The following is a 13,645-nucleotide window of genomic DNA, read 5'->3' as shown; positions in this document are numbered from 1 at the left end:
GGGGAACAAGAAATAGTCCATCTGCTCCTGCCTAACTCTGCCCACCCCTCCCCAAACCAATGCTGCAGAGACATACTCGCCGTGGGTCATAAATGAAGGCAGCAGCCTGGAGCACATCCCAGCAGACGGGCTGCGCCCTTGCCACATAGGCTCCTGCAGACCCCTGTCCCCAAGGAGTCTTGGGGAACCTTGCTCCGACCACCTGGCTGAATGGTGTGGCCTGAGCTCCCGCCCTGTGACATCAGCCCCCCTCTCAGTTGATCCCTCCCCTTAGCTCTCGCCCTGAAACCTGATCCCGCTGGAGGACTGATTGCAGGAAACCTGCAGCTTCGCAACCCTGGGGGCTTGGGCAGTGAGAGGCTGCGTCCTCGCAAGGTGCCTGGAGCAGCCAGGAGAGACACATTGGCCAGGGCACAAACTGGCAGCGTGTGGGCAGGCTGGCCTTCGGCAATACGCACCCTGAAGGACCCCTCTGGAGGCCACCCACACCGTGGGAAGCTCGTCATGCCGCTGCCCGTCCAGCAGGTACTGCTCGCCCTGCTTCTGCCCACACTCCTGGCACAGGGTCAAGGTAAGGGGAAAATATGCAGGACTTGGCTGGCCACCCACAGAGGTGAGGTGGGGTGGTGTGGGGTTCTTGTTTCCTGGGGGGAGTGGGGTTGAGGGAAGGAGGGTTTCAGAATGGGTGCCGCTGCAGGGAGTTTGGGTATCTCACCATGTATGAGCATGACAGCATTTCGAGGTATTGTAGTCAAGCTAGAAAGTTGGAGAAGCTGACCACCAGGTGAGATCAGGGCTCGCTGCTCAGCTCCCAGTGTATCCGAGAGGCACTAGAGAGGTGCCCAGAGAAGGGCTGCTCTCCTCTCTACCCTGCTGCTAAAGTCATCAAATGGCAGCTGCGAGGGACCTTTGAACTTATTCAGTCCACCCTTCCTGTTATAAATGGGAATACCATGGTCCAGAGAGGGGAAGTAATTCACTTAAAGGTCACACAGCTTGTCAGCAGCAGAGTGGAGATGGGAGCTAATCGAGCAATCTTTCCTCAGCTCCACTGGCTCTGAGGCATGTGTTCTCTGGGCCTTTGTTTCCCAAAGTTCCCTTCCAGGCTAAACTCCCATAACACCAAGCTTCTCTCTGTATTTCCCACCAGCATGTGTTACTGCCTCCTCTGAATACAGAAAGTTTTACTCTCACAGGGACCCTTTTGCTGCAGACCATGATCATGCCATCTTGGAAGGTTTCCCCCGTACAGGGCTGGGTTGGAGCTGAGGCTGGGCCATGATTAGAAGGATGCCACTCTGGGGCCGGCCAGATGTATAGGGCTTGTGGGCATTATGACTTTCCTTCCTGTGGGCTGTAATTTGGGGCAGTTCAGTGGGCCAAGCGAGCAAAGGTTGCAAGAGATGACTGTGACCTGGCGCTTCCTTGGTGGGAGAGAAACCTTGTACCTCCCAGCAGTGGCCCTGCTGGGCTCTATCTGATTCTCTCTGAGCTGGTCAAGCGTGCCAGACAATAGAATCTGAGCTGTCTCCTGGGATAGTGAAGAGGCACAGGAATGAGGCTTGAATTCAGTTCCCCCACTTGCTGGGGGAATATAACGGGCATGGAACTCACCTCTGTGAGCTTTGGGGATCCTTATTTGTAAAATGGCCCAACATGATGACCACCAGGGTGGCGGTGGACTGTCCTAAATTTAAGATGAATAATATAAGTTAACTTATATTTTCTAAATACTCAGTAAATATACTTTTCATCCTTCTCTCTCTTCTGTCCTCCTGAGGGATGCTGAAAGCTTAGCAGGTACAGGTGGGTTAGAGACAGGTAGGGGAACCTGAGAACCAACTTGCTGTATAGGTTGTACACATCACAGGCACAATGAGAAAAAATGAGGGTTCTGTTTAGAGAAAGCCAGGCCCTGATCTAACCCTGCCAGAGCCATCATCCCCTTTTGGCCTGTACTGTAGTCCTCTAGGATGCCCCCCTTCCTGCCCCATATACTTGCACCTTCATATTTCATGGCCTCCTTCAGGAAGTGCTCCCACTATTTTCCAGAGGAAAAATGAGTATACACCAAGGTCACCACAGAGTGAGACTAGGACCTAGGAATAGAGCCTTCTTGTCACTATTTGTCCCTGTAGGCCTACACAGAGAACAAGGAAATGTGGCTTTTCCTCCTTCCCACCCCATTCCCAAACCTTCTTTCTCATTCCACCAAGTTTGCCAATATAGAGACCCTATGAAGGAGACCTGGAAAACCCTTCCTAGTCATTTGTGTGAGAGTGGAGAAAAGCGGGCATCGTTTGGGGTGGACTTTGCAGGAGAGGGTATCAGTTTTCGCTAGTCATCCACCCTTCCTTCTTTCTTGGTTGGTTGTGGACTGGGAGCAGGCAGGCAAAGAGCTTTCCTGGATGCTGAGACCTGAACTTGGCTGAGGTAGACCATTTGGCTCAGAAATCGTGCCCTTGGGCCCGTAGTTTCTGTGTATCCATCTCACCTTTCCTGCCTGCATGCCTCTGGCCATTTCCCTTTAGTTCCCCAGGGCCCCTCATCCAGAGCCCCACAGCCCTGCCTCCTCCAGGCAGGCCCCCTACTCTCAGCATTTCTCAGCCTTTAAAAAAAGAAAAAACCTATTGCCATTGAGTCTATTCCAACTCATAGCGACCCTACAGGACAGAGTAGAACTGCCCCACAGGGTTTCCAAGGAGCGTCTGGTGGATTCAAACCGTCGGTCTTTTTGGTTAGCAGCTGTAGCTCTTAACCACTATGTCACCAGGGCTTCCTCTCAGCCCTTAGCCTACTTCAAAACTTATCTCTGTCACCTTCTCCTACAACCCAGCTCCCTGCTCTTGTGTACATGACAGCATGGGTCACCCCTCTGAGACAATACGTTTGAATTTTGGCAGGAATCATAGCAGATAAAATGGCCTGGCAATGGGGATTTCAGTCTGTGGGGTGGGGGTGTCTGGGAATTTTGTGAGTTGGGAATGGTCCCTTAATAGCTTTCAAACCAGGCCAGAGAATGGGGTCCACTCTGCACTGCTTTCCTTCACAGCCAAGTGGAAGGGGTGCCCCCAGGCCCATAGCACCACCAAGCCTGCCCTACTGAGGCTCTCTGAGTGCCTGCTGTCCAACTACACGAAAGGCGTGCGGCCCGTGTGGGACTGGAGGAAGCCGACCACTGTGCTCATCGACGTCATTGTCTATGCAATCCTCAATGTGGTGAGCACCAGCCCCAGCCTGCCCCACGCTCTCAGGTGTACATTTTGGGGGTGGAGAGAAGGCCACATGAGACCACTCACCCCTGGGCAGTGCTGGGGGCACTCCATTTTTCCTGGCTGACCAGGGATCTCCAGCTTACCAACTTCACCAGCCCCTTTTCTTCACTCTCACTTCCCAAGGGAACAGGGACACCAAGAAGCAGCTCCTCTGTGGGGCTGGGTGTCCATGAGATGGACTTCCAGCCCACATGGGCTGCCTGAGTCTGTCTCCCTTTCTTTTCACAGGATGAGAAGAATCAAGTGTTGACCACCTACATCTGGTACCGGCAGGTGAGCTGACCAGCCCCTCAATCACCCCCATTTCCTAGAATGGGGCTTGTTTTTCCAGGAACAATTCCTCTGTCCACCCTGAATGACAGGGCTGGTATTTTGAAATAGTGGTAGCATGGTTCCCCACATCACAGCAACACACAATCTACCATCATATGACAAACTGACAGACAAGCTTATCTGATAAAGTAGAGGACCAAGGAAAACTTCAGTGAGATAGACTGACACAATATTCACAACAATAGGCTCAAAGCAGCAATCACGAAGATGGCACAGGACTAGGTAACATCTTTTCTGTTATATACAAGGTCACCATAAGTTGGAGCTGACTTAATGGGCGTTAAGTGCTTCGCTGCTAACTGAAAGGCCAGCAGTTCAAACCCATCCAGCTGCTCCACACGAGAAAGATACGGCTGTCCGCTTCCAGAAAGATTAGAAGTCTGTGGGGCAGTTCTACTCTGTGCTCTAAGGCCACTAGGAGTTGGAATGGACTCGACGGCAGAGGGTTTTAACGACAACAGGGCAACGGGCACCACTGAAGAGTTTTAAGCAAGGGAGTGACATGATCAAGTTTACATTTTAGACTGGCCATTCTGTTAAAAGAGTGGAGAATGCATTGATCAAAACTTAGCAGTAATCAGCTCGACCCTGCGAAAACCAAAAACCATTGTTGAGTCAATTCTGACTCATGTCACAGAGTGAAACTGAGCTTCATAGGATCTTCTTGCCTGTAATTTTTATAGAAGAAGATCGCCAGGGCTTTCCTCTGTGGTGCCACTGGCTGGGTCTACCCTGGGAGGTGGATCTCCATTTATGTATGTGTGTACCAAGATCCAGGAAGCTATCTGTCCAAAATCACTCAGTTAGTGGTTAGGGGAGTCATAGCACCAGGAATGACAAAAGGCCTTTCTTCCCTGGGATAGGCTCCACCTGTCTGTGTCCTAAGTGCACATCAGAGAGTATGTGAGTACTGAAACGGGGGGCCCTAAGTTAATGCTGAGTGTTTTGGGTATCACCCAGGTTTTCCCAGGGTGCCACCTGTTGCCTGGGCACTGAGGGGTGAAGCTGACCTGAGTTAAAGCCACCCCTTGCCTGGGATGCTGGGGTTGCCCCTGACAGGGCCTGCTTCTCCCCTAGTGCTGGATGGATGAGTTTCTCCAGTGGCACCCTGAGGACTTTGACAATATCACCAAGTTGTCCATCCCCACTGAGAGCATCTGGGTCCCAGACATTCTCATCAATGAGTTGTGAGTATTTTCATCCCATGCTGGGCAGCTGGGTGGGCTAAGGGCTGGAGAAAGCAAGGGGGCTGGGGTAGGAGGCAGGAGACAAGATCACTGCTGCCATGTTTGAGATGTTCCGCCTAGATTTGTAGAACTATAGGTAAAGTTGGCCCTAACTCTCCTTTGCCATCCCCCCACCTTTCCCTTCTTTTTTAAACTCCCCATCTTCTATGCCTGATGTTGAAACTCTGAGCTCTTGGTCCAAGGGCCCCCATCACAGGGAAAAGTAAGCCAGTGAGTGAATTCACACTGAGCTAGAATAAGCTAAGGAGGGGCAGCTGCATTTTGCAAAGGGACAGTGATATTGCTGAAAGAAGCGGGGGCACTTCTGGTGATCACCGCTCCTGGTCACAGGGGAGGTTTGGAGCTGGGGGACACTCTCAAACCTCTTAAGTTACACATGTGCCTGACTGTCCACAAATCACATCCCCAACATGCCTTCATTCCCAGCAGCCAAAGGCTGTCTCCTTTGGTCCCATCCAACACACCTTCTCCTTGAGGCTCCTTTAGTCTCCACCACCTGAGCTTCTTCTAAATTCAAGGGTGGGAAAGATGGCTGGTGAGAAGGGATGGATGGAAAGGAGAAGGCGGCAGGGACCAACCTCCCTGCACCCAGTACTCAATCGCATTACCCAACTCTAGGGAGTGCTACTCACGTTGTTTTCCAGGGGAGGAAGCTCCCATGCTCTGCATAACTCAGGCTGGAGGGGTTCTGGGAAACTCCACTTTCTGTCCAGATCTCTAGTTTAAACTGTGAAATACCTTAGCCTTAACTTCTCAGCCTTGAGCCTGATTCCACAGGAGGCAGCAGGCTCATGACCCCAGGCCTAGTCCACTCCACTCCACAGTGGTCATCGGGAGAGTGTAGAGTCCAGGGTCAGCAAGAGAGTGGAATGAGATCTCGTGGGACTCTCCTGGCCTCCCCCAATTCTCATCAATGATTTCTCTAGTCCCTTTGCCTCCAGAGATGATTATTCTCATTTCACACGACTTCTAGGGATGAGAAACAAAGAGAAGCCAGAATCAGGATGGAGCCCAAGATTCTGTTCTCTCACCAAGGCTGCCCTGGCCCCAGGGCTGCTGATCCTGGAAGCTGGGCTGCCCAGCCCGAGTGGGCAATAATGTGGGGGCAGCTGGGCATACAGCCAGCTTTGGGCCTATGGATTTCTTTCCTGACTTTTGTAGCTGGGATGCCAGTGGAATGAAGAAGGAGAAACGCCTTTTATTGCTTGGAAGGTAGCCTTGACAATGGCAAGTGAGGAGGTCAAATATAGGAAGGTTGGAAACACTGGGATCTGACAGAACCATTCAGGTTGTCTGCTGCCTACTCTCCCCCTGCATTTCTCCCCGTATTGGGCTGCTCAGTGACCTTCAGACTCCCAGGGCTAGACCTAGGACCTGCTTCCTGAGTTCCTACACTGACCCCTCTTCTCTGGCCAGTGTGGACGTGGGAAAGTCTCCAAATATCCCGTACGTGTATGTTCAGCAAAATGGTAACGTCCAGAACTACAAGCCCCTCCAGGTGGTAACTGCCTGCAGCCTTGACATCTATAACTTCCCCTTCGACGTTCAGAACTGCTCGCTGACCTTCACCAGCTGGCTGCACACCAGTGAGTATGTGGGCTTCAGGGGGCGGGGGAGGAGGTAGGGTGGCCCAGGGACACCTGGGTGAAGCGCACACCTTGGATGCCTTCTTCTCCCTTACCCAGTTATTATTAGTTGTCATCAAGCCATCTCCATGTACAACAGAACAAAACATTGCCCAGTCCTGCACCATCTTCATGGTGGTTGGTACATTTCAGCCCACTGTTGCGGCTGTTGCGTAGTGCTTTCCAAGCTAAGGGGCTCATCTTCCAGCAGTATGTCAGACAATGTTCTGTTATGATCTAGAGGGTTTTTACTGGCTAATTTTTGGAAGCAGATCACCAGGCCTTTCTTCCTAGTCTGTCTTAGTCTGGAAGCTCTGCTGAATCCTGTTCACTGTGGGTGACCGTGCTGGTATTTGAAATACTGTTGGCATAGCTTCCAGCATCACGGCAACATGCAAGCTGCCACAGCACAACACACTGACAGACAGGTGGTGGTTAGCCAACTTACTTACCACTTGTTTTCTTAATGTCACTGAGCCTCTGTTTCCTTATCCTCCAAATGGAGCTGGCGTTGCTACCCTTGCTGGCTCTTTCATGTTATAAGGATTTAATGAGACAGTGTGAGGGACAGTCCATTTCCACTATCACAAACAGGGTCTGGTACTAAAAGTCTCTGAAATCCACCCACTTCTTTTCATCTTCACTACCGCCCCCATCTCTTGCCTTAGTTTCTGCAATAGCCTCTTTACTGGTCTCCCTTATTCATTCTTGTCCCCCTCACAGCAGCCAGAGAGAACGTATTAAAAATGCAAATCTGATCAGATTCCTCTCTGTTAAACCCTCAATGGCTTCCCAGCACTCCTGTGACATGATCCAAATCCAGGACCTGGCCAGTAGGGCCCTGCAAAGCCTGACCCTGCCTGCCGCCCACCACTCCAGCCTCAGCTGTGCACAACTCCCTGCAGCCAGGGGTGGACTACCCAGTAAGCAAGGTACACACGGGCTAATTGTGCTTACTTACTAATTCATAGTGCACAATTTCACCTGTTTTTCACCACAAACAGGTGAAATTGTGCACTACAGATTAAGTAACTAAGCACGAATAAGCCTGTGTGTAACTTGCTTACTGATTAATCTGCAGCCCTGCTCCACCCAAACTGCTGGCCTTTCCAGACCCTGAAACCCCTGGTTCTTTCCCTTTTTCACATGCTGCTTCCTCTGCTAGGCTATTTTACCCTCTCCTCTTCCCCCATCTACCCCCTCAGCCACATCTAGCCTGTCCAACTCTTCTGCTCACCCTTTGGGTCTCAGTGTAAGAAACAGTGGCTCAGGGAAACGACCTCCCAGTCTCCAGACTAGGCCATCCCTGATGCCCCATTTCAGAGCTCCCTGTTCTTTCCACCTCTATCACACTTGTAAATACTTGCTCAATGTCTACTTCTCTACTAGATATAAACTTAGAGAGGGCAAGGCCATGACTTTCTGGCCCACCATTGAATCCCTAGCACAGTGCCTGGCAAAAAAGGAGGTGCTGGGCAAATTCTGATTGAAGGAATGAATGGTAGGCGCTCACTACTGGTCAGTGGCATGAACATTGCCCTATTGTGAAAAGGTACCCTCTATCTCCATTCTGTTTTATTTTTAAATTAACTTTAAATTACGTAGGTAATACATAATTTTCTTGAACAAGAGCCATAATTACAGATAAGGCTAAAGTCTCTTTTGACCGCTAGTCTCAATTCCAAACTCTTTAACAACTGCCCATACCAAAGTTGACTAACTATTTTTGTCTGAATAAACTTCATATAGTGTGTTCTTCCAGATCCTTCTCTATGCATTTATATTCACATATCTATTTGTGTGTGCAAACACACACACACACACACAGACATCCATGGAAATTACATGGACTTTGCTTTATGGGTTTTTATTTTACATAACTGTATCATATTGTGTGTACTATGGTATTCTGCAACTGGCTTCTTTCTCCTCATCAAGAGATCTTGGACATATTTCCATGTTAGATCTCCCTCGTAAATCTTAACTGCTATAAAATATCTCACAGTAGTTTGTTAAGCATTTTCCTGATTGACAGCCATTTAGATCTTGTCTGGTGTTCTGCTGTAGTGGATGCTCCTGTCCTTCCTGGCACACATGTCTACTTCTCTGCTGTAAATACAGGGAAGCAGGACTACTATTCTATAAGTGAGGTGTTCGCTTATTTTTCCAATTCACCTTTATGGACAAGGCAGTTCTATCAAGGCAAAGGTAAAGAATGTTGGCTTGTGTTCATTTCCTGAATGCGTAATTCTAACAGGAAAACCTAGCAAGGCATTTGGAAGGGGTGTGTGCGTATGTGCGTGTGTGTGTGAGAGAGACGGACACAGAGACACAGAGAGAGATAAACAGAGGTCTTCTAATCGACAATTTATGTGGTCCTTTGTGTTTTCTATGAGACGGGTAGGATGCGTCATATCACCTCATTTTATAGCTGAGGAAACTGAGGGTGAAGATAAGAGCTGAGACCTGAACTCAAGTCACCTGACATCAACGCTCTTGGCTGCTGCCCCAACCCCCCACCCTACTCCACCCTCATTTCACCACCTCAAGGTTTGGCAGTCTCCTGGTACTAGATCCCAAAATTGGCTTGATTTCTTCTCTCTCAGTCCAGGACATCAACATCTCCTTGTGGCGCAAGCCAGAAAAGGTGAAGTACGACAGGAGCGTCTTCATGAACCAGGGCGAGTGGGAGCTTCTGGGGGTGCTGACTCAGTTTCAGAAGTTCAGTATTGAAGCCAGTAATTATTACGCAGAAATGAAGTTCTACGTGAGTGGGACAGGGAGTGAATGTGGGTAAAATGATGATAAAACTACAGACCTTCACACCCAGTAGACTTCAAAAAGCCCAAACCAAGCCCATTGCCATCAGGCCAGTTCCAACTCATAGTGGCCCTATAGGACAGAGTAGAACTGCCCCAGAGTGTTTCCCAGGCCATAATCTTTCCAAGAGCAGACTGCCACATCTTTCTCCCATGGAGTAGCTGGTGGGTAAAAATATCTGACCTTTCAGTTAGCAAGAGAGCACTTCACCACTGTGCCACCGGGGCTCCTTCCAGGTAGACTTAAGGAGCCATAATTTCCTTAGCCTTTTTCCGGCTTCGGGGTTGCGCACATTCCCCTGGAACTTCAACGAAGTGAATGGGGAATCTCAGGCAAATTGTCCCTTACTTATCCTGAACCACTCCAAACCTTTCAAGCAACCCCAAGTCTGGATCCAGAGGCAGACGGTGGGGCCCGTCCATTTCTGTCTCTGAGCAATCCAGGCTGACAGCTCCGGGAAGCAGGGGTGTCTAGGATGGGGGTGGTTCTTGGGTGCAGAGACTGTCTCCTCTCCCGGTCCCCAGGTGGTCATCCGGCGGCGGCCCCTATTCTATGCAGTCAGTCTTATTCTGCCCAGCATCTTCCTCATGGTCATGGACATCGCAGGCTTCTACCTGCCCCCAGACAGTGGTGAGAGAGTCTCCTTCAAGATTACACTCCTCCTGGGCTACTCCGTTTTCCTGATTATCGTGTCTGACACGCTGCCTGCAACCGCCATTGGCACTCCCCTCATTGGTAAGACCAGCCCCCCCGGGGGGGAAGCTCAGTGTGGCAGAGGAGACTGCACCTCCCACCTTTCGTGTGTGTCTCTTCCCTGGCGTGCACAGGTGTCTACTTTGTCGTGTGCATGGCCCTGCTGGTGATAAGCCTGGCCGAGACCATCCTCATCGTCCGGGTGGTGCACAAGCAAGATCTGCAGCAGCCCGTGCCCACCTGGCTGCGGCGCTTCGTTCTGGAGAGAATTGCTGTGCTGCTTTGCCTGGGGGAGCAGTCGAATTCCCCAAGGCTCTCAGCCACCTCCCAAGCCACCAAGATTGATGACTGTTCAGGTGAGAGAGGGAGGAGAAAGCCCCTATGGAGGGGCCACTTCTGGCCTGGATTCAGGGCCTGGTGGAGTCTCCAGCGGGGGTGAAATCGGATGCTGCCCTGCACAAGGCACCCCCACACCCAACCTCCTTGGAAGGGGAGGATCTGGACTCCCTTTCCACTTTCACATCCTCTTATCAGCCCAGGTGTGGACAGAGACAAGGTAGAAGAAGTCCCAGGAGCTGAGACATCCAGGCTGAGAGTGGTCTCTCTCTGAGATGCACCCATAAACCAAAAACCAAAACTGTTGCCATTTCAGACGCACGGCCACACCATGTGTTACAGAGTAGAACTGCACTACAGGGTTTTCTTGGCTGTAATCTTTATGGAAACAGATCACCAGGCCTTTCTCCCATGGAGCCACTGGGTGGGTTCAAACCACCCACCTTTAGGTTAGCAGCCCCTTACAAACCGCTCGCACCACCCAGAGACCTTGAATGGGGTGAATTAGATCCCCTCAGGCAGTTATTGGCCTCCTTGCCTCACATGGTTAAATATTGCAGCCAGGGTTTCTTTTTAAAACTTTCACTCTAAACTGCTCAAAGACCAGGCCCATTGAATTAAGATGAGGGTTGCTAAGAGTCGAAATTGCCTTGGCAGCAAAGGGTTTGATTTTTTTGTTTGTTTATGAGGCAGGAAGATGTAGGTGCAGAGAGACACTACATCTGGGTCTCTAGCCCCTGAAGAATTGTTACAGCTCCCGTTTTGTGTTGGCAGTGGTTGGTTTATCGGTTTGTTTACTGAGAACTTGGAGCCAGGCCTGTGCCAAGCCCTTTCTGTGCATTGTCACGTGCAATCCTCATGGCCACCGATTGCATTCTCCTTCTCATTTTTCAGATGAAGAAATTGAAACACACAGAGGCTAAACAAAAGCTTACCTAAAGTCACAAAGCCTGTGACTAAGCTAGTGCTTTTAACCACTACCTTCCATCACTTTTCATCCTTCATTCTGGCTAGGGCCAGGCCTTTTACATTCTTGGTTCATCTAAGACCTTCACCTCATGAGCTAGTCAGCAGAGTGAGCCAGTCTGCAGCCTAATGCCTAATTTTACTGTTCACTTTTTTGATGAAGGCAGCCAGATCTGAAAGTGAGATTTCTGGTACAAAAGGACTTGGAGTCCCGGCGAGGAGGGCAGTGACCACTGGCCAGCCTCCTGCGGTAATATGGCATAAAGGAGAGAGCGCTGGATTGGGAGTTCAGATACCTGGGCCTTGGTGGCCTCATCATTAAATGATGCTCCAGCTCCGTGACCATAGCCTTGTCACTTAACCTCTCTGAGCATCAGCACCTTCATATGAAAAGTGGGGCTAGTAATCACCCCTACCATGCCTTTCTCATGGGGTTACTGAGAAGCTCAAATAAAATAAAGAATATTAAATTTCTGGGGAAAGTCCATAGGTTAAAAAAAAAAAAGCATGGGAAAGGAAAACACCAAATTCATGATATCGATGATGTGAGAGAGGGGACAGAGTATGTCACTAAGGAGGGGCATATAGGTACACAATTGAAAATTTTATATTAGCTTTATTTGTTTAAGATGGATGGTGGGTACACAAGTCTATGTTATTCTTTATACTTTTTATATCAGGAATTTTTCATAATAAAAAATTGTGTAGGACTATAGAAACCTAGAAGCTAGTGGTGGTTCAGTGGTCAAACCCTCCCCTTCCATGCAGGAGACCTGGGTTGGGTTCCTGGCTAGTGCACCTCAGGCACAGCCCCCACCTTTCTGTCAGTGGAGGATTTCATGTTGCTATGATGCTGAGCAGGTTTCAGAAGAGCCTCCAGACTAAGATGGACCAGGAAGAAAAGCTTGGCAATCTACTTCCAAAAATCAGCCAGTGAAAACCCTATGAATCACAATGGTCCGATCCACAACCAATCATGGGAGTGGCACAGGACTGGGCAGCATTTTGTTCCATTCTGCTTGGGGTCGCCATGAGTCAGGGGCCAATCCAATGACAGCTAACAACAGTGTTCAGGCCATTCCGCTGGGCCTCCCTCTCTTGCCAATGCTCTGCTCTTGTTCCAGCCATGGGAAACCACTGTAGCCCTTCAGGAGGACCCCTGGACTTAGAGAAGATCCCGTGGGGTAGAGGTAGCCCTCCCCCTCCACCACGGGGGGCCTCGCTGGCAGTACGTGGGCTGCTACAGGAGCTGTCTACCATCCGGCACTTCCTGGAGAAGCGGGATGAGAGCCGGGAGGTGGCTCGCGACTGGCTGCGTGTGGGCTCTGTGCTGGACAGGCTACTCTTCCGCATCTACCTGCTGGCAGTGCTGGCCTACACCATCACCCTGGTCACGCTCTGGTCCATCTGGCAGTATTCCTGAGTGGGCCCAGCTTTGCAGGCAGGTGCGTATGGGGCCGGTTAGGGTGGGGGGGGGGCGATTTCTGTTCCCCCCTGGGCCCAGAATGTCCTTCAGGGCCCAGGGGACTCCAGGGACATTCTTTTTTTTCTTTCTCCCCTTGGCTTGCCTGGGACTGTTTTTTGTTTTGTTTTGTTTGTTTGCTTTGCATAATATTTTATTGTATTTTCAGTGGAAGCATACATTGCAAAACAGGTTCCCATTCAACAATTTTTACACACATTGTTCAGTGACATTGGTTACATTCTTCACATCATATCAACATTCTCACTATTTCTGTTCTTGTTCTATTCCCATGAGCCTCATCTCAGAGTCCCCCAACCTTATCATCTAGGCTTTAGAACATTTTCTGACCATTTGGTCCAGGGACATTTTTAAGCCACATACACTGTCCTATGCCCTGTTTCCAATGCCTATTCATCTCAGCAATCTTGAGACAAGGCCTGGATCCTTCCCACAAGAACATGGTGTTCAAGACTCTTACATCCTCTCCCCCATTGCCCATTATGGCTTTAAAACATGCTGTCCTAAATCAGGAGAAACACACGCATTCCCTAAACTTCACTCTATTTATCTATCGACCAAGCCTCACTTTCCCCATTGGCATTTCCCTAAATAAGGTGCTTTGGAATTCTGCTCATCTCTCCCAACGTTGTTTTTAGATGGAAGGCAAAACCAACTCTCTGCTACATGGAGCTGATAACTCTGCACTTGGTTTATTAGACCCCCAATGTCTCCTTCTTCACTTCACCTGTGGCCACATCCCTCAACACTCCTGCCTCTATTAAATGGCAGGGATGAGTGATATAATAAAATGGTACGAAGCCCTACACTTTCTTCTCAACCTATTGTTAGCAGTTTGGGGAAAAGGCTGGGTGGGTGGAAGAGGAA

The 13,645-nt window shown here is 49.9% G+C and overlaps 1 protein-coding gene across 2 annotated transcripts; it reads left to right on the top strand.

Moving 5' to 3' along the window:
- The first annotated feature begins 498 nt into the window (after positions 1-498).
- Positions 499-12,745, top strand: HTR3A (5-hydroxytryptamine receptor 3A). 2 transcript variants are annotated; one of them, XM_064269043.1, is made up of 10 exons: positions 499-571; positions 757-772; positions 3,084-3,219; positions 3,504-3,548; positions 4,686-4,795; positions 6,272-6,441; positions 9,087-9,247; positions 9,825-10,035; positions 10,128-10,349; positions 12,420-12,745. In XM_064269043.1, the coding sequence occupies exons 1-10, from the start codon at positions 505-507 to the stop codon at positions 12,716-12,718; spliced, it is 1,437 nt and encodes a 478-aa protein (XP_064125113.1). In that variant the 5' UTR covers positions 499-504; the 3' UTR covers positions 12,719-12,745. The 2 variants fall into 2 exon arrangements, with proteins under 2 accessions (XP_064125113.1, XP_010596188.1); XM_010597886.3 differs by lacking the exon at positions 757-772 and having other exon boundaries at positions 505-571; positions 3,053-3,219.
- Positions 12,746-13,645: the final 900 nt, after the last annotated feature.

The sequence above is a fragment of the Loxodonta africana genome, chromosome 15 (assembly GCF_030014295.1).
Source record: "Loxodonta africana isolate mLoxAfr1 chromosome 15, mLoxAfr1.hap2, whole genome shotgun sequence".
NCBI classification, from domain to species: domain Eukaryota; kingdom Metazoa; phylum Chordata; class Mammalia; order Proboscidea; family Elephantidae; genus Loxodonta; species Loxodonta africana.
This window is presented reverse-complemented; position numbering and strand designations above follow the sequence as displayed.